Raw genomic sequence first — 21144 nt, 5'->3', positions numbered from 1 at the left:
GGGACTCGAGTTGGAAGCTTTACCCGCCCTTCCACGCCCGGTGCCGGCACCTCGTACCCGCGCGAGTACCGGAACACCCCAGAAACAGCGTCGAGCCCCCGCAAGCTGGGCGTCCGCAGCGCTACTCACCCCATTTTCCCACCACCTCCGGGGCCGCCCTGGCCAACTCCTGGGGCGCAGGCTGCGGCTCCTCGTTGTGGAGGTGCTGGGGATTGGCCTGCTTGCGTCGCGACATGGCGTGAGGGTCGCGGCGAGTCCCCACGAGTGGCCTACTTCATACAACCTGGTCCCGGAGTTCGGAAATTACCGCCGCCCCCCCGGCCGGAGCGCGCATGTCCCGGCAGCGCCGCGGCTCCGCTGAGCAGGCCGATTTATCACGAGCGCTGACAGCGGACGGGCCCCCAGCCAAGGCCTCGGGGTCCTGGGGAAGCGCGGTCGGTCCGCCGCCCCGCGGCCCGCACCCACCCGGAGCTCGTTAGAAATGCAGACTCTCGGGCTCCACCCCAGACCCGCTGCATCAGAATCTGCATTTTAACAAGCTCCCCGGGTGATTCGCAGGCACATTAAAGTTTGAGAAACCGTGTCTGCATTTTAACGAGGTCTCCAGGTGATTCGCGTGCCCATTAAAATGTCAGAAGCGCAGCTCTGCTCCAACTATAATGTGCGCACGAATCACTGGGGATCTCGTTAAAATGCAGATTCTGACTCCGTGGGTTTGGGGTGGGGCCTGAGCCTCTGGATTTCTAACGAGCTCGCGGGTGATGCCCTCGCGGCGGCGGCTGCAACCAGCTGCGCTTTTAGATTCTGACTTAATTGGTCTGGACTGAAAACGGCACTGGGGTTTTTGTTGTTTTTTTAAAGCTCCCCCAGGTTATTCTGGGAGGTAGCCAAGGTTGAGAAGCACGACCTCCACTCGTGGTTCTCAACCTTGGCTGTATCTTCGAATTAATTTAAAATTTAAATGAGGCCAGAGGGTCGCCAACTGCAGGGTGAACCGCTGCTCCTAGAGGAGCTGATTAAAAATACCGACTCCAAAAATGTTTTGGCTTCAGGCGGTGGAGCCCGGGAATCTGTATTTCTCCCCAGCGCCCCCACGCCGCCCCGCGTCTGGGACAGAAGCCTCGGGGCCAAGGAGCGCCGGCCCCGCCCGGCCGGTGACCGAGGCGTCGTCCTAGGGGGTTGAGCTAATTGGCTTCGTGCTCAGACTAGCTGGGACCTTGATGAGACCCGAGGCGGGGTGGGGTGAAGGGGAAGAGAACCCCCTCTTAGCATCCAACGAGGGAGCAAGAAAGACGCCTACACCTTCAGGTGTTTACTTCCTTCATATCGGGGTTGTTACTTAAAGCGGGACTGTGCCCTAAGCTTGCCCGAACCTGAGAATCACGTGGGGCCTTATTAAAAAAGACCCAAGTTCAGCTCTGAACCCGGGGCCGGCCTGGGAGCCTGGATTCTAACAGCGCCGCAGGCGAGTTTTTCCGCTGTGGCTTGAGAGATGGCCCGCTGGGGTTTCGCAGCGTCCTGTGACACGCCTGCTGTGAGGTTACCGTTAGCAAACCCTAGAGGTTTGAAATATATAAGAGCACTTATTTATTTCTCAAAAAACTCAGCTGGTTTCCTCAACCTTCCCATCGATTTCCAGCTGTGAGCTGATTCTAGGGATGGCTGTGTAAGGCCAGGTGAAGTCGCTTGGATTAAATTTTTGAGGCTTAAAATAAAAATCTTAAAGGACCTTTTAAAGTTTTCTTTGGGACGTGTGTGTAGCTGCGTGTACACGTAAAGCCATGTGAAAACAGCCATATGTGCTTGGGTTTATCGTTTCTCCTTTTGGGATGTCTCAGAAGGATACTGGATCACCTGGGGACACCTGGTCACCTGTGGGGAAGCTGAAAGAGGAAGAGCACCCAGTGGCTAGGATGGGAGACATCTGACACTCCTTTATACGGTGGCTTGAGGTGTGCAGTGTGCTTGTGTATTTCTCCCCTGAGCCCCTCTGTATTCTTCAGCTCAGATGCACAGGATTGGATTAACCAAGCCTTGCTACATGCATGACCCGTTGTCTTTCCTTATCCATTTGATCCATCGCTGGCCTATATTTGGTTGCTCCTCGGTTCCTTGGCTTATGATATAATAACTGCCTGGGAACCCACCCCAAACTAGGACCTTAACCATAACCAGTATCTCTCATATGTCCCCTTGATCCCCCAAATGAATAGCCATCAGCCTAAACTCTACATACTTCATTCCTTTGCTTTTTGTTAGCAAGTTTTTTGTTTTTTGTTTGCACCTACATGCATTCTTAAAACTATATACAATTCACATTTTTAAAGAACCTCATAAAAAGGGCATAGAATCTTCCAGGAATGGCTCCTCTCCCCGCCCCCTCCGGCCCTCTTGTATTATATTGCTAAGATCACCCAAATTGCTGTTAAGGTCCTTTGTCCATTTTGACTGACATGCAATATTCTATGGTGTGAACTAACAGGATTCATTCATTCATTCGCTCTCCCATTGATGGGCACTTGGGTTGTTTCCTGATCTTGGCCATGTGTGGCTGTGATACATGGTCTTTCTAAAAAGTGGCAGTTTCTTAAGCGAGTGTACACATTGGTTAAATGGCCAGATAATGCCGAAGTCGTAGCACTGATTGACACTCGTCCGGCACTGTAAGAGATACCGTGCAGCCACGCCCTTTCTCACACTTGGTATTATGGGATGTCTTCATTTTTGCCAATCAAATTGATATACAATGATATGTCACTATGGTCTTGAGTTGCATTTCCCTCGCGTGTATAATTTCAACAAAAAACGAAGTAAAAATAATGTTTTCCACAAGTGACAGCAACCGATGAACTTTGTTTTGTCTTTTGAAGGCACTGTTTTAATATTTTACAATATATCCATTCAGAATTATGATCCTAAATTAAGTTTATCATCATGTTTGGTTGTAATGGCTTGATTTCAAGGGTCATACTTGAAAAACTGAAAAAAGTATACCTCACAGGATGTAGATCTCAATGAAAGTCAAGTGGCATTGGCTATGCTTAATAAGTTAATCTCCCTTTTCCATCCCATTCACCAATTATAAAAACTGACTATTCATTTCTTTTTGAAACCCAGCTCATAAATTTTCATCTTCCCCAATAATCAACCTGGGGCTTTTGCAAATTCAGCTGAAGAGGGTGCATCATTATATCTTCAACAAATGGATTTCAAACCCACTGAAGCCATTTATTTGGAAGATGTTTAAACAGATTAAAAACTCTGTTGCTAAGTTTAAACATGCAGATAGAGGTTTTTATAAGTGACAACTTTTCACTGTTTTCAGCAGCAAAATCACTTAACAAGGGAATCATGGCCAAACATGCATTTAAAAATACCTCCTCCATAGGCTGTTTCTCTTGCAAACTGGTTATTTTCTCATTCTTTACATAACACCTTTATCCTGAATTTTTTCCAATGGTTGTTGGGTAGTCCCCTTTCATCATAGAGAAAGTCAATAACTTTGCAACCCGGTCACTTTGTAAAAGAAAAATGAAGACTATCCCGTCATTTTGATAACTCTTAAGTATTGAGCCAAGAGATGAACCGTGTACCTCTGAACCACACAAAGATTCTCCTGGTCACTCTGCCTCTCTTTACAAAGCATTACGAAGATTCCAGAGGCGGCGTGATGTAATAGCTAAGGGCACAGATGGAGCCGGCCTGAGTTAGAATCCTGCGTCTGTTACTGTGTGACCTTGAGAAAGCTGTTCTGTGCCCATTTTCTCAACGATAAAATGGCAATGCTAATAGCCAGGGTGGTTGTGAGGGTGAATAAATTCATGTGTAGAGGACACAGAACGGTGTACAGTACAGAGGTTGTACTCTCTGTGTTCAGATAATTCTCATTTATAAAGACAGTAAGAGTTAACAGTTATCTATAACAGTAGCTGACACTCGTCTAGAATTGGCGGTTCTGATGAACTAGGCACAGATTGTGTTTTACACAAAAATAAACTGGATGAAAACATTACTCAACCTTTCTGAGTTGCCAATTTCCTGGGTTTCAATATATATTAAATGAGTAATTTAATACTACTCACTTAATATTGCTCAAGTAATTGCTTTTTTTTTTTTTTTAAAGAGAAACGGATAAAAATAAGTTATAATTGTTTCTCTGATTGTCGTGGGCCTCCTGTGGGTACGAGCTCCTTGCTGTGGGTCATGTTCTCCTAAGCCACCTCGTCTGACTTCTGTCATGACAATTATTCTCCACTATAGACACAGGACTGAAGTAGTAAATGTTTATCTGGGTATAAATGATTCCCAAACATGCTATAAAGCTAGACCAAAGCAAATCTTATTTCTTCATCTGCCAGGAATTAATGTATTCATCTTATCACAATTTTTTTGAGCCCACGCAGGTGCCTGCTCTGTTCCAGGTGTTGGAATATTGAGTGATATGCAAGACAAACAAGATCCAGCAGGGCAGTCAGGGAACTAATGAATGAACGAATGGATGGAGGTACAAGGTCATTTCAGATACTGATGGGCACCACCATCAAGATGAAAAGGGGTGGTGTGGTCGTGATTGATAGGGTGCTAGTGGTGGGGGTACCTGAGTTTGGCTAAAAGAGACCTTTGACCTAAAATGTGAATATAATAGGCAGCCATGGGAAGGACCAGGGAGATGACATTCCTGGGAGAGGAAATTACAGCAAAGGCTCACAGGAAATCAATTTTAGTGTGTTTCGAGCAAAATAAGAAGATTCAGTGAGCTGGTTCCCAGAAAAGAAAAATCTGGCTCATAAAAAATTGAAAAAAAAAAAATGTCCAAGCTCACTTATGATTAAATAAACATAAGTTAAAAAATAAAATGCAGTACTGTTTTATATCCTGTCTGAATAGAAAAGATTAAACACACACATATTATTAAGGGATCAGACGCTAGGATCCAGCTATTCCTCCTCCACAGGGCACTTGGCAAACTTACTGAGCGTGAGAGTCACCAGGGGACCTTGTTAAAATGCAGATTCTGCCTCCAGTGTGTCTCAAAATTTAACATGGATACAAATTACCTGGGGACCTTGTTAGGAAGCAGATTCTGATCTCAGTACTTCTCAAACTTCAATGTGCAGAAAAATGACCTGGAGATTTTGTTAAATGCAGATTCCGAGCAATAAACGTGTAAGAGGTGTTCAGCCTCACTAATTACAGGGGAATGAATATTAAATAACCATAAATTCCTCTCTCTCTTTTTTCCACCTACTAGATCAATAAAAATTAAGGAGGCTGATAACATCTACTTTTAGCAAGAGTGTAGGGAAATTGGTCTTCTAATGCATTGCTAGTGGGCGTGTGAATGTTTATAGCCACTTTGGAGGGCAATCTGGCAGTAAGTTTTTAAACGTGCCCTGCCAACGATCTAGCAATTCTCCTTTCCATCTCTTCTTCTCCAGAGAAACATCGTCACATGTGCACAAAGGAGCGTGTCCAAGGATATTTGCCGCGACACCATTGTCATAGCGAACAAACAAACAAACAAACAAAAAACAAAGATTGAGAAACAACCTAAATGCCCTAAAACAGAGGGATAGTTACACCGAGGGTCAGCCCTACCACGGAATGCTAGGCAGCTAATAAAAGGAATCAGCCAGGTTTATGTCTACAAGCACGGGTAGAGCCCCAGATATACGGGATTGAAGGAAAAAAAGCAAGTTCCACATAGATATAAACACATACTCAAAGCCATACGTATTTCCAATGGTGAAACATGAAAACCCAGAATAAAAAAGTACTGGAAGGAAACACACTGGTTATGTGTTAAGCAAAGATGGGGCGGGAGGAAGGACTGAAGAGCCTAAATTCTCCTCGTGTGTGTAAGAGAACATTATCCTTAGTAATATTTCCTTTTTGAAAAAAAAAATGGGATGTATTCATATACTACTTCACGAGAAGTAATTTATTAAAAAGTAATAATTAAAGTAATTAACTAAATTATGGTTCTGTCACACAATGGAATAAATTCTGTACGACCATACAAGGAATGATGTATTTCTGTGTGCACTGATAAAGAATATTCTTCAAGATATATTAAGTAAAATATTCAGAGGACAGAAAAGTATACGAATTGTGCTCTTGTGGGCATATATAAATATATATGAAAATACATACATATCTAATGGCATCCTCTCTATAAAATTTAACATATAAATGTGTGTGTGTGTGTGTGTGTGTGTGTGCGCACATGCATGCGCACACACATACATGCACTTGTGAATGTGGAGGAGACAGGGAACTGGTCACAGACGTTTTCCCTGAGGACAGGACAGCAGTATCTGTGATGCAGTTGTCTGAGAGGCTGACATCTTGCTATATACATTTTTGCAATCTTTTAAGTTTCGAAACTTAAAATCATAAAATTTGGCACACATACAAGAGTGTATAAAACATAAATGTGCCATTTAAGGAATAAAACGAACGCCCATGTAACCACCAACTTTAGATCTAGAACATTCTTTGTACCGAAGAAACCCTTCACACGTTCCCATCCATTAGCTTCTCCTTCCTTCTGCCACTTGCTTCCACTATCGCTAATTCTGCGTAATGATTACTTAAAAATAGTTCTGTCGCCTAAGTAATCTGTTGCTTAGTTTGGCCACTTTTTGAAATGCATGAATAATTTTCCTTCACTTGCCTCTTTAGGTTTGTGAGACTCGACGTGTTGGTGCAGGCAGCTGGAGTTCGTTTTCGCTCTCGCGTAACCCCCATTGTGTGAACACACCACATTCTGCCTGCACTGCCACTGCCAATGGGCGGTTTCCAATTTGGTAATTACGAGCAACGTAACTATAAACATTCTTGCATAGGTTTTCTGATTCACATGTGTAAGTTTCTCTACGCCCAGAATCTGCATTTAACAAGATTTCCCGGTCGTTTTTCTACCCATTAGAGTTTGAGAGCACTGGGATCGGAAGCTGCTTCCTAGCGAGGCCCCCAGGTGACTGTATCTATGTTAACTTTTGAGACACACTGGAGGCAGAATCTGCATTTTAACAAGGTCCCTTGGTGATTCTCATGCTCAGTAGGTTTGAGAAGTACAGTAGGGGGAGAAATAGCTGGATTATCGTGTATGGCTTTCCTAGGAGATGCCAAACTCTTTTTCCAATGTGGCTACATCAGTTTACATTCCCATCAGCATATATAACTTCTCGAATTAAAATGAAAAGAAGAAACTAGTTAAAAATTACTAAGGCACAATCTTAGTTGAAAATGCAAATAATTGGCATACATATCCTCACTTCCTCCTTTTTCCTTTCTACTCCCACCCTCCACCCCTCCCCTTCATGGATTAGAATCTGAAATGATGAAATGAAATACTGGAGGGGGCTACTTTGTGGGCAACAAAATGGATTAGGACCTATATTTATAGAGAAAACAAACAGCCTCCAATTCACCTGCTGGCTCCTACAGGTGTGGAAGTTCTCGAAAGGTAAAGGAATGTTGTCCAAGAATAGGAATTTGAAGCTTCTAGTCCTGGGGCAGAGTGTGGCAGCCTGTGGAGGCTAGTTAACTATTCCTAAGAAAAATGAGTTTCTGATCTCTTTCTGGCAACATTGAAAGCACCCAAACCAATTGTCATTTTCAGGTTCTGTTAGTGTTTCCATGTCTTACGCCCTGCAGTCTACCTGACTTTGACTTCTATTAGGGTTTGTTCCAGAGCCATTCATTTATTTAACAAACATTAATTGGGCTCCATCTGGGTGTGAGGTGTTAGGCTAACCTCTAGGAATATAGCAGCAAACCTTTAAGGAAGTCACAGAGTAATAAGGAGGAAAAATAAATGAACAGGCAGCTAGTTACCAGATAGAATGATAAAGGTTCACATGATGTTCAGGCAAAGCTTCCTGCAAGAGGCAGATTCATAGCCCCAGATGTGTAGAATGAGTAGGTCTTGGGCAGGCAAAGAAGTGAGGCAAAGAGGGTTCCAGGTGGAGGGGATAGCTTGTGCAAAGACCAGGAGGTAAAGAGATGGCACTCCTGAGGAACCTCAGTCTGGCTGGAGTTGGGTGGAGTGCTGAAGATAAGATGAAGGAAGTGGGTGGGGATAGAAGCAAGTAAGAGATGATTAAACCATTTCCTATTCCTCCTTCCCCTCTCTGGTAAACCTCAGATACAACCGGAGGCCGATTCCAGGCTAGTTTGAGAAGGTCACTTTACTTTTCTTCACCTGAGAAGCAACAATGGTGGTGGTGGTGGTAGTGACTAGTGGACATTCACAGATGCTTGCCAGGGGCTAAGTACCATTTTAGAAGACATTTTATGTGTATTATCTCACCAGAGTCCAGCTTTTCACAGATGTGTGATTTTGAACAAGTTCTTAAACTTCTTGAGCCTCATTTTTCTCATATGTAAAACGAAGATAATAATTCCACCTACGTCAAATGGTTTTTCTGAATATTAAAAGGGAACACATGTAAAGGGATCGGCAAAGAGTAAATAATCAAGAATACTGGTTATTATTATTATTGGCAGCCATCTACCTACTACCCTTACACTATGGTAACTTTTAAAACTACTTAAAATATAATAACAACGATTGTAAATTTGTTGATGTTATTGAATACCTACATTGTGCCAGGTATGCTGGGGGTACGTCAATGAAAAAGACAGAGGGGTGTGTTTGGAACACTTAGTTCAGCTCTACTACATAGGCCCTCATGTGATCCCATCTTTAGACTATTGCTTTGGGTTCTTTAACAGAGACCAAATAAAAGTGAAGGTTTTAAATAAAATAGAAGGTTTATTTCTACTGGATGATGCTCCAAGGGACCTATCTCCTAGCTTACTGCTTTACTATCCCCTGGAATGTTTTCCTTCAGGCAAAGATCCAAACCACTGATCCAGACCACGGGAAGGAGCAAAGAGGAAGAGGAGGGCAAGTAACTGCCTTGTACAGAGGTGACTGAGAGCATGCATCACTTCCTAGTGGTGTCTCATTGGCTAGAATTTCATCACATGGTCACATGTAGCTGCAAGGGAGTCTGGGGATATGGATTCTAGTAGAGTGGTTGTGTGCCCAACTAAAACTTGGAGGACTTCTGGGAATTTGTCCTACAGACACACAGGCACACACGCAAACGACTCATCTACAAGAAAGATTATTCATCGTAGTACTTTTTAAAAGTGCGAAAGCCTGGAAACAACCCAAGTGTTTGTCAATAGCTTACTTGCTGAGTAAACTGTGGCAGAGCCATACATGGGAATACTCTGCAGCTAAAAGGCAAAAAAAAAGGAAGAGTGAGAAAGCTCTTTATGTATTAATATGGTAAGATCTTCTGAATATTTAAGTGAAAAAAGCAAGGGATATAACCATATATAATATGCCTTTTTTTTTTTTGCAAAAGGGAAGGGGGTAATGGAAGAGTATATTCATATTTGCTTATGAATTTGCATAAAGAGACACTGGAAGGCTATACAGTATAGCAAATGTTGTGGGTGCTCCAATTGTCACCATCCTTGTCACCCTGGTACATGCTGGACTGACCTTCAACTGCCAGCACCTGCATTTCTTCTCCTGAGGGTTTTCTCTGGTTGGCAGCAGCAGCTAGAATGACCTGGGCTGTTAATCTCCTCCCATCACCTGGGGAGGAGCCCCCCATCAGGGAATGCTGGGATTGGTGGATAAATACCTCTGCTTTCTTGCCTCGTGGGTGGATAACTCTGAGGCACCAGTTCCTTCCTGTCTCCCAGGGGTTTCCGGCAGGAGTAAGTGCCAGTTGCCCACAGTGGCGACAGTGCTGTGAACGCACTGTGTATCTGTTCCTACTCTCCTCTGCCTCACTTCCCCTCCATGCCATCGCTGTTTCATGGGATCACTTTCCAAAATAATCTTCTTGCTCTCTAATCCTCGTCTCAGTGTTTGCTACTGGAGATACTCCAATAAGTCAAAAAATATCAATGAAAACAGTTACCCATAAGGACCAGGAAGAGAACACAGGGTAGGAAAGAGACATCTCAATGTATACCATCTTATACTGTTTTGCTCTTTGGACATTAGGAATGTATGAACTCTTCATGAAAGACCTCACAGAAATGTCAGTGGTTCTAGTCGTAAAAAAAAGAGCACACTACTCATCGGGGTACGATGAACAGTCTTTGCCAGGGCACTCTGTTCCTGCTATGCTCATTTCTGCTTAATGTCAAATTGCTTGCCACGTTGCAAAGGCGTGAGTCCTCCCATCTCCTCTCTCTCTGTTCTGTTAGGGACACAAGTCCAAGGTTGCAAATAGAATAGGGGAGTTGAGTGTGATGGTGAATCTCGGCATTGCCTGTCTGGCGGTGAGCAGTGTGGACTGATGGAGCATTCAGAACTTTTGGGCCTCATTTCATCACCTGGGCATAATAAACACCCACTGGGCTTTCCCCTCAAAGTTGTAAGGAAAAGTCCCCTGCAATAATTTTGCGGGCCCGAGGAGCTTATGGGTTGCTAAATCGATAGATTGATTAATCAATCAATTAATCAATCGATATGGTAAATTGATATTTAACTTGAGGTGCTGGACTGATAAAGTTTCTACGAAGAAGTAAAATGCATGGGCTTTTCACCAAAGTGACACCCACTGAAAAGTAATGTAGCCAAAAATATATATTCAAAAATATATAAACTCTGACATAAGACAGAGCTGGTCAAGTCATAGCCCTACGGCTTGGAACAAATGTTTAACATTTCTGGGCCTTGGTTTTCTCACTGCATTACCTACTGTTTGGGCTTCCATGAGGGTGGAGGTTGTCATATGCGTAGGGCATTACTTGGCCCAGAAGGAGCAGTCAGTGAACAATGACCTTTTTCTACCAATTACTATTGATCTCCAAGGCTGCCTTTGACTCAATTTCTGTAAGGGAGTGTCTTTTAGTTGGGATTAGATGCTTGAAAGTAACAAACACCTGACTAATACTGCCTTAAGAAAAAAAAAAAAAGAATTGGTGCCAAAGGACTGAAGGTGGGAGTGCATGTTCACTCCAACTCTGGCTTGATCCAGGGGCTCGCATGGAGTCGTGCTGGCTGGGTCTTCCTCCTCCCCTCTGAGCACAGCTCTGCTGGGTGCTGGTTCCCGCCCAGGCAGCTCCCTCACGGGGTAAGCGGCTTCTGACATGGCTCCTACACAGCCCCACCTCCCCAGATTCTTGCTCTTGGCTAGTTCTGTCCCCTAGAGGTTGGGCTGGACCCAGAGGCTCACTTCCAATGAACAGAATTTGGCAAAAGTGATGGAAGTCGCTTCTGAGATTAGATTACAAAAAGACTCTGGCTTCCTTTTTGCTCACCCTGTCTTGACCTCTCTTGCTTCTTCACTCTTAAGGAAGCCAGCAGCCATGTTGCGAGCTGTCCCGTGGAGAGGCCCATGGCAAGATGCTGATGGCAGCCTCTGGCTAACAGCCAGGGAGAAAACGAGGCCTTCATCCCAATGGCCCAGAACCATATGAGTGAGTTTGGAATGTCCTCACTTGAGCCTTCAGATGAGACCCCAGCAGGGCCAATGACATGATTACAGCTTGGTGACAGACCTTGAGACAGAAGACCTGGCTAAGCTATGCTTGAATTCCTGACCCACTGAAACTCTGAAATAAGAAATATGTTGTTTTAAGCCACCAAATTTTGGGGTAATTTGTTACATAGCAATAGATAAATAATACATCTCTAGTCAGAAGTTTGGGCGGTGTCAGCTCCAAGGACAAAGATAAAGAAAGTGGCTTTTTCCTGATCGCTCAAACAAAAACCTTAGAATTAAGCCCTGGGTAGGCCTTATGGGCTTGTCTTGGGTCAGATCCCATCCTTTAGACCAGGAGTTGGCGAACTATGGCCTGTGGGCCAAATCTGGACCACTGCCTGTTTCTGCAAATAAGATTTTATAGTAACACAGCATCATTCATTTATGTGTATTGTCTACAGCTGCTTTTGTGCTAAAACTGCAGAGCTGAGTAGCTGCAACAAAGACTGGATGATCCTCTATGTCTAAAATATTTATTATCAGTGACATCTGTTGAAACCAGCAACCATTTCTGTCGCTTTAGAAGAAAATTTGCTGACCCTTGCTTTAGACTAATAACTTTGACCAAGGTCATGGGGTACAATGATTGGCCAACCATGGGACACGTGCCCTCCCCTCGTGTAGGGGACGTGTCAGCCCCATTCGAAGCATTTGGGCTGAAAGTAGGGGTAGAGTAGCTCCCCAAGGATCTTTGAATGACAGTAGTTACTCATCTGCTCAGAGGCATTTGGGTGTGACTATGCCGTCTACACTGGATTAGGCTGAAAAATACCTAAGGCTTGTGGAGCCTTCAACATAACAATCTTTCAAATTAATCTTTACTCTGCTTATCTTTCTGAACACACGTGGTGACTTAGAGTTAGCTCAAAATGAACAAGATCTGCTCTAGGAAGGTAAAAAGTCTCATAAAAGCTGAAGCATTTCCAGCATTTTATTCTTTTCATGCCCTTCCTCCTGGGAGGGGCTGAGTCTCAGAGCCAATGGAGAAAATGCTCCTTGTCCATAGAGATGCCCATATAGATACTAACGGGTCTTAGGTAGATTGGATGGGGATTCCTATTGGGTGGGTTTTCCTTCTCCCTCTTCCCCATGAGAGGGAACTGACCAGAAATTAAGGGGGAACAAAAAAGAAGGAAGGAAAAGAAAGGAAAATGAGGCAAGACCAGATGGGAAGAAGAGACTTGCAATATTTCCATCCAAATTTTACAAATGCTTTTCATCATACTTGTATTGAGAGTGCTTTTAAAGTAGGTTTGTAGGAGAGATATCATTTCATTCATTCGCATAAATACTGAATGATAAATACGGCAACTCAGTAGGCAGTCACACGTTGAGAATTTTGCTAACGGTCTCCTGCATTAGTCAGTTTTTGCTGTGTAACAACCTCAAGATCTCAGTGGCTTTCCACAGGAAACACTGATTTTCTTTTTTATGGATCTGCGAGTTCATCCTGGCTCTGCTGGCTTGGGCTGCGGGCTGCGGGCTGCGGGCTGCGGGCTGCGGGCTGCGGGCTGGGTTGAAGTCAGATCCAAGTGTCTGGTCATTTTTTGTTGGGCCATCAGCCACACAGGGCATTTTCTTTTTGTGAAACAAGAGGATGAGCCAAATCGTACAGGCACATTTAAAGTCCCTCTTCCCATTAGATCCACTAGTATCCCGTTAGCCAAAGCTAATCCTATGGCTTGGCCCAAAACCCATGCCAGTGGGTAAATATAAGTCTGTACCAAGGAGTAAGTGCTAAGCTGGAAACAATAATCTCATCTACCACATTTACTAATGCTGAAAACAGGAATACAATCACATGGCTAAGAATCGACAGATGGATAAAGACTGATAGATATATTGATAGTTATAATAAATTTTTGTCCAAAGCCTTAGATGGAAAACCCAAATTTTGATCAGCTCTGTGGCATGTGACTTGTTATTTTTCTGGAAAACAGACTCACGAAATGTGAAAATCTAATTTTTGCCTTGTCGTACTATGTTGCTGCTTTGTACCACTAGGATGAAGGATTAGAATCTTATAGTTTCTGGGCTTGGCCTTTTATCAATCATAACGGCATAGTGGAAGCTGATTTACACCTGTTCTCCCAGTGTAATTATCAATAGGGCCACTTCACTCTCAAAGGTGTCCCAGTTTGGATGATGAACTACGATTACCTTATGTATACGGTATAAATGTAGTATTTTTTCCTCCAAAAATAACCTTCTCAGGAGCCAACATTCCCCAAGGAGCACCAACCTTTTAACATTATTTTCCTTTCCCTTCCAGAAAAATGCTCCAATTATAAATGGCCTTGCTTCCTCCAGCCCTTTGTACGTTCTAGTCCACCTTAGCATGATCACCCCCATTTCTCTGTTCCTCGCTTTCAGCTGTGTAGCTCGTATTTCTCATGTTGACTTCCTGTGGGCAGCCTTCCCTGAGCCTTCTATATCTGGGCTTCCCTGTCGTTCTTCTACGTCACGTATTAGAGCATCTACGTGCTGTGACAAATGTTTATTCGCCTGTCTGCCTTATTAGACAGTAAACTCCCAGACAGCAAGGATCCTACCTGCCCGTGTCACCAACATCACATGCCCCTTTGGCAATTAGCATTTGCTGAACGAATGCAATTGTTATTATTGTTTTAATTATTATAAAATATGTAAGACATTGCAAAAAACGTACAGACGAATACTGCCGTCACCCCACTTTCTACTTCATCCTTTGCTGACCACACTAACCTCAAACGCCCAGGCGTGTTTCCTTTTTAGGGTTTTGGCACTGGCTGCTCCCTCTGCCTGGAGCTCTCTTCGACATCCACACGGCTCCTCCCACACTCATTCCAGTCTGGGTTCCAATCTTAACTTCTTGGGGACCTCCCTATTTAAAACCGCCATCCCCCTATTTAAAACCGCCATCCCCCTCCCCATACCAAATGTCCCCACTCACCCTGTTCAAGCACTCAGCGCCTTCTAAGACACTGGGTAATGTACTTACGTGTTCTGTTTATTATGCATTGTCTGATTCCCCACACTGGAAGGTAGACGTCATAAGAACAAGAATCATTCTCTGTTTGCTCACTGATACCTCCTACCTTTCCAGAACCGCACCAGGCACATAGTAGGTGCTCAAGAAACACTTATTGACTGACTGACTGAATGAGTTCAATGAGTGTGAACTGAGCATTTTCGTTCAGGGGTTTGAGTGGTGAGACTCAAGCTCAGCCCTTGAGATCCACATAGGCAGGAAATGATGGCACACTAGACAATGAGATGCTCTAAAGCCGGACTGTACAATCTAGTGTCCTCCCAGCTCCGTGGGCCCTGTTGCAAGTTCCATTCACCTACCTGGAATGAATCCACCCATGAACTGACGCTATGGTAACAGCTGATGGCATCCAGAACATCTGCCCAGCAGTCTCCCATTTCCTAATAATTAAATATCACGCAGTTCTCTCTTCCAAATTCAGTGACACAACTTTCAAGGAAAGATAATACTGGAAAAACACGACCCAAGATAAATCACTACCCTCATTGCTCAAGAACCACAAAATCGACGTTGAAAACTAAACTACTTCCTAAAGCAATTCTTTAACAATTTTTTAGCTAACATTGTGAAGAAATTTAAGAGGTTGGTTTAAGGAACAATAGTCAAAAGTACTATTTCACTTTTAATTTGTAAAATATCTTGGCCGGCTTAAGAAACCATGTTTTAAAAATATAGATAAATATATAATGAAACTATAAGACCCTATTCCAAGAAATTGAAGAAGATACAAAGATATTCTGTGTCCTTGGATTGGGGGAATCAACACAGTTAAAATGATCCCATTACCTAAAGCATTATACTGATTTAATGCAATCCCCATCAAAATCCCATCGGCATTTTTAAAAGAAATAGAACAAAAAAATCATCACATTTGTAAGGAAGCACGAAAGACCCTGAATCGCCAAAGTCATCCTGAGAAAAAAGAACAAGGCTGGAGGCATCACTCTGCCCGACTTCAAATTATACTACAAAGTGACAGTAATCAAAATGGCATGGTATTGGCAGAAAAACAGACACGTAGACCAGTGGAATAGAATTGCGAGTCCTAAAGTAAACCCATATTTATATGGGCAAATAATTTTCAACAAAAGAGCTAAAAACATACCGTGGAGAAAGGAAAGCCTCTTCAATAAACGGTGCTAGGAAAACTAGAGAGCCACTTGCAAAAGAATTAAACTAGACTGTTGTCTATCACCACACACCAAAATTAACTCAAAATGGATTAAGGAGCTGAATATAAGACCTGAAACAATAAAATGCATAGAAGAAAACATAGGGACTAAACTCATGGACCTTAGACTTAAAGAAGATTTTATGAATTTGACCTCGAAAGCAAGGGAAGTAAAAGCAAAAATAAATGAATGGGACTACATCAAACTAAAAAGCTTCTGCTCAGCAAAAGAAACCATCAACAAGGTAAAGAGAGAACCATCTGAATGAGAAAATATATTTGTAAGCAACACCTCTGATAAGGACCTAATATCCTGAATATACAAAGAGCTCATACAACTCAATAACAACAACAAAAAAACCCAAACAATCCAATTAAAAAATGGGCAGAGGATCTGAACATACACTTCTCCCAAGAAGACATACAAATGGCCAACAAACATATGAAAGGATGCTCAACATCCTAGCTATTAGGGAAATGCAAATCAAAACTACAATGAGATACCATCTCACACCTGTTAGAATAGCTGTTATCAACAGGACAAGTAATAACAAATGTTGGAGAAGATGCAGAGAAATAGGAACCCTCATACACCACTGGTGGGACTGCAAATTGGTGCAGCCACTATGGAAAAGAGTATGGAGGTTCCTCAAAAAACTAAGAATTGATCTACCATATGATCCAGCAATCCCTCTACTGGGTATTTACCCCAAAGACTTGAAAACATATATCCAAAAAGATGTTTGCACACTGATGTTCACAGCAGCACTATTCACGATGGCCAGGACGTGAGCAACCGAAGTGACTTACAATAGACAACTGGATAAAGAAGCTGTGGTACATATATACAATGGAATATTATTCAGCCATAAGAAGAGATGAAATCCTGCCATTTGCGACAACGTGGATGGACCTCGAGATAATCATGCTAAGTGAAATAAGCCAGACAGGAAATGTTGAAAACCACATGGTATCACTTAGATATGGGATATAAACCTAAAAGCAACAGACAAACAGGACAAACAGAGATTCATGGACATGGACAATGGACTAATGGTTACCACAGAGTGGGGGGTAGAGGGGAGGTAATTGGAGTAAAAAGGGTCAAATATATGGTGACAGAAAGAAATCTAACTATGGGTGGTGAACACACAATGCAATATATATATGCCATACTGTTGAACTGTATACCTCAAACTTACCGGATTTCATTAACCAATGCTACCATAATAAAAATGAAAATTAATTAGAAAAATACTTATAAATATATTTTTGTATGTTAAAAACAAAGGTCCACGTGACACGGGTACAAGGACGTGCTCCCTGAGGACTGAGAGATGTCAGTGTAAGACTCCTGAGAACTCCCCCGGTCCACGCTCGGGTTTTGTGAGCTGGCGTGGGAGGCAGCAGTTAAGTGCCCAGCGAGGACCTGGCCACGGGAAGTGCTGAGTAGACTTGAGCTTACTAAGAGAGCAGAGTAGCTCCTGGACCAGGCACCTCCACCGTTTCTACTCATCTGAGTGAAAAGTGTGTTATTTTCTTGCCATGCTCTACGATTTTCCTTTGTCGGCCACTGGACTTGAATCGGCTGCTTTGTCTTTGCATTCACACAAAGACGGATGAATGTGCCCTTTACTAGATTTCCGACGTGGGATTCTGGCTCCTGAACGAAACCTTAATCAGTATGAGATTCATGTCAAATCAAGTAAACCAGCTGTGTGACTCAGAGCCAGCTGCTGACCTAATCCCATGGCCCGGCCTCATCAAGGTGGTGATAGTAATAACGGCTCCCAGGTGAGATGGTCCAGGTGAGAATTCCCAGGTGAGAATTCATGTGACTGGCACAGAGCAACAGCTCAACAGGTTGTGGGTATCATAATAAAAATCCATAAATAATTATAAACACGGAAATCTATTAATATGTTCAAGACGAGGGCCAATAGTGGGAACAACCCAAATTTCCATCAACTGACAAATGGATAAACAAATCGCAGTATAGCCATACCATGGAATATTAGTTGGCCATTAAAAGGAATGCAGTACTGATACAAGCCAAAACATGGATATACCTTGAAAACATTATGCTAAGTGAAAAATGTCAGACACAGAATAGCCCGTACCGTGTGATTCCAGTCATAGGAGAGGCTAAGAATAGGCAAATCCACAGAGACAGAAAGCATATTAGTGGAAAGAGGGGAGAATACAGAGTGACTACTAATGAGTATAAGGTTTCTTTTCGGGTTGATAAAAACATTCTGCAATTAGATGCTGGTAATGATTGAATATGCTGGTAACTCTGTGAATATACTGAAAAGTATTGAATTATGTATTTTAAGGTGAATTTTATTGTATATGGTTCATGTCTCAATAAAGCTGTTATAAAAGAAAAAAGTAGGGCAAAACAAAGATAAATCATTATCTTTCTACCCACCTTATTTCTTCTCCCTGAAAAATAAAAACTTCTCTTACCTTCCTCATGCCTTTGTTATAACCTCCCAGCCTCCAAGGGCTGACTCTTCTAGTAGGTACAGAGAGCATAATGCTTAAGGCCCACTAAAAGGGTATGTATGTATGTATGTATTTGGCGAGGCAACCCTTGGTTGACCTCACAGATTGCAAGGACCTTGTCAGCTTACAATCCCTTATTTATTTATTTTTTTTTCGATGCCTACAGCACCTGGTCTTCCTAGGTGGTCTCTCATCCAAGTACTAACCAGGCTCAACCCTGCTTAGCTTTCGAAATCAGACGCGATTGGGCTTGCTCAGGGTGGCATGGTCATAGACGAGGGCTTTCTTTTAAAATCAGAAACAAAAGGTCGTTTCAGAGCCTTTACTCTGTCCCTTTCACTCTGCCTCTGAGAGGGCATCACACTCTGTGGAGTGTCACCCCTTTTCTAATAAACTTTCCTTTTGACTCTAAAAAAAATATAAAAAATAAAAATCAGGAAAAAAATTAATATAAGCACCCTGGATTATATTTATTCCTATGCAGTTGAAAAAATGAGTTTAAGCATACATAATTTTGCGTGTGTGTAAAGGGGGCCTATGCTGGCAAAAAATGCCCACGGCTCAGGGCGCCGTGTACCTGCTAGCCCCCAATAATTTGCTATTAAACTGTAACTTTTCTTGGAGCTTGTGTCTTCTGATGTGGGGACTTGTGGGAGGCCCTCTTTTGTCCTCTTGAGACCAAATGAAGTTGGAAGCACCAAATGAAATTAGAAAACTGAACCAAAAAAGCATGGAAAAAGTACCCTGGCCTCTGCTGGTTATCCACCAGCCAGATACTCAGCACTGGGGAAGGAGGTGTGACAGAGGCCAGGAGGTATGGACCTGGGCTCAAGTGCCTTTAAGCCAGTGACCAGCAGAGTGACCTTGGGAAAGTCATGTGACTTCCCTCTCTTGCCTCTGTTTTTCTATCTCACTGAAGTGCAGAAATAGGTCCGGGAAAGAGTATTTTAGTTTACGTGCTGTCAAAGTAAGCACAGGGAAAGTATTTTAAAGAGTGAAGGGTTTAAGCAAGAGTTCACTCTCTCTCCAGGCTGCCTTCATTGAACTTGAAGTTCACACCTTGAGATTAGGCAAGCCCTGCGGGGTGGAATCCAGTTCCTCAGACAACTTCAGATAACCTCTGACCTGAAGAAAGGGCCCTCACAGCAGCAAAGGAACCGGAGCAGCAGGGGAGAAAAGCTATTCTAGTTTTGACTCCAGATCCTCAACTGAAATCTTTCCAGGAGATCCACTTCTGGCTAAAGGATCAATGAGAAATTTCCGTTGCAAGCATTCGGTTTTTATTGCTCAGAGGAGAAATCTTCTGAAGCCAAGACAAAAAGGTCAAAGTTAAAAAAAAAAAAAAAAACGCTAAAAAAAAGAAAGGCAGAAGTAGCTAGGATCTATACAGTGCCCACATTCCAAAACACAACCCTTGAATTCCTCTTTTTTTTTTTTAAATTTATTTTTAATGAACATCCCTTGAATTCTTGGTCCCAGCAGAAGCATTGTGAAACTAGATGCTAGCAGGCTTGTACCAGCTCTCTAAGATCAAGCACCACAAATAATGCTGAACACAAAACTGAAAGATTTTGGTGTGGATAAGAAGCTCACAGCAAAGATAACTTCGAATTCCCCCAGTTACAGTTGTAAATCAAAGTGCAACAAAATAGGCCTGTCATTCACATCTGGGGCTGAGGGCAAGGGAGGCAGGCACAGCAGGAAGGCCCACCCTGTCCTACTTACTATTCCATGGAGATCCATGGGTGGGTCGGAGTAGAAGGGAAGGAAATTCCTGCAAACAAGCCCTGAGTTAGCAAGTTAACAAAAACATTCTGATTAGAAAGAGGGTAAGTGATTTGGGTATTGGTTCCACGTTTAAACCCGGTTGGGCTAGCAGCTGTGTGACCTTGGGCAGGTCTCTGGCCTTCTCTGAGCCTCTAAGGTTCTTTACCTTAGTATTTCCCATATTGCTCGGACCAAAAAAAAAAAAAAATATCTCCAGGAGTGCTAGATTTAAAATACAGATTCTCAGGCCCCCGCCCGGAATTTCCAGAGCCGGACCGTGGCTGTGGGCATTTTCAACAAAATTTCCAGGTGACTCTCTATACCAGGCAAGCTGGGAAACATCCTTCTCTGTGTAGTATGGGTGAGAACAGTACCGGCCTGGGGAGGGGGGGGGGCTGCTGGGAGGATTATGTGGGATTATGTAAGGATTTTAGTGCTGTGTTGGCACCTCGTGAGTCAATAATAGCTTTCATCACTGAAACTCATAATAGCCATTCATTATTTTTAAAGTAATTTTAACATTTTTCAATGATAGTTGACATAGCTATTTATTATTTATTTAGTAAATATTATTATTTAATTAGTAAATATTTATTTTGTACCTACTATGTGTAGGGACCAGCTCGAGAGTTGGCAAACTATGGCCCAATACCTGTTTCTGTATGGTCTGTGAGCTAAGAATTGTCTTCACACTTTTTTAAAATTGTTGAAAGACACAAAAACAAACATTTAGGACACATGAAAATTATGCGAAATTCAGATCTCAATGTCCATAAATAAAGTTTCATTGGAACACCAACTCCTACAAAGCCATGGCCGTAGAAAGTCATCTCTGGCTATTTTCATGCCACAGTGGCAGAATTGTATAGTTGCCATAAAGACCAGGTGGCCCACAGAGCTAAAAATATTTTCTACCTGGCCTATTACAGAGAAAGTTTGCTGAACCCAGCTCTAGGTCAAGGGTCTTCGATTGGGGTTCTTGTATTTGGGGGGATACAGAAAGGTTTTTCAAGAGGTGTATGGGTATGATTAAGGCAAACAATGCTGAGATTTTCAACGTTTACGTGTACTCCTAAGATCATCCAGGAACACACCCAAAAGGTGTCTCATCTTGAATAATCCATAATGAATCAAGGTAG

The 21144-nt window shown here is 42.8% G+C and overlaps 1 protein-coding gene and 1 pseudogene across 2 annotated transcripts in view; both read right to left on the bottom strand.

The window, feature by feature from the left end:
- The window catches only part of ZFP64 (ZFP64 zinc finger protein), a 77775-nt gene that overhangs the window by 19478 nt on the left and 37153 nt on the right, over nucleotides 1-21144 (bottom strand). The window contains exon 1 of one of the 2 annotated variants that reach the window (XM_023534060.1): nucleotides 130-483. The exons of the other annotated variant lie outside the window; for it this stretch is intronic. Coding sequence (XP_023389828.1) covers nucleotides 130-235 — 106 coding nt within the window. The 5' untranslated portion in view covers nucleotides 236-483. Of the gene's footprint in view, nucleotides 1-129; nucleotides 484-21144 lie in introns of those variants that run through there. 2 annotated transcript variants of the gene reach the window in all.
- On the bottom strand, nucleotides 18396-18514 carry LOC111743667 (annotated as a pseudogene).

Source organism: Pteropus vampyrus, unplaced genomic scaffold (genome assembly GCF_000151845.1).
Source record: "Pteropus vampyrus isolate Shadow unplaced genomic scaffold, Pvam_2.0 Scaffold117, whole genome shotgun sequence".
Lineage (NCBI taxonomy): Eukaryota > Metazoa > Chordata > Mammalia > Chiroptera > Pteropodidae > Pteropus > Pteropus vampyrus.
Note: the sequence above shows the minus strand (reverse complement) of the source record. Positions and strands in the feature narration are given on the sequence as shown.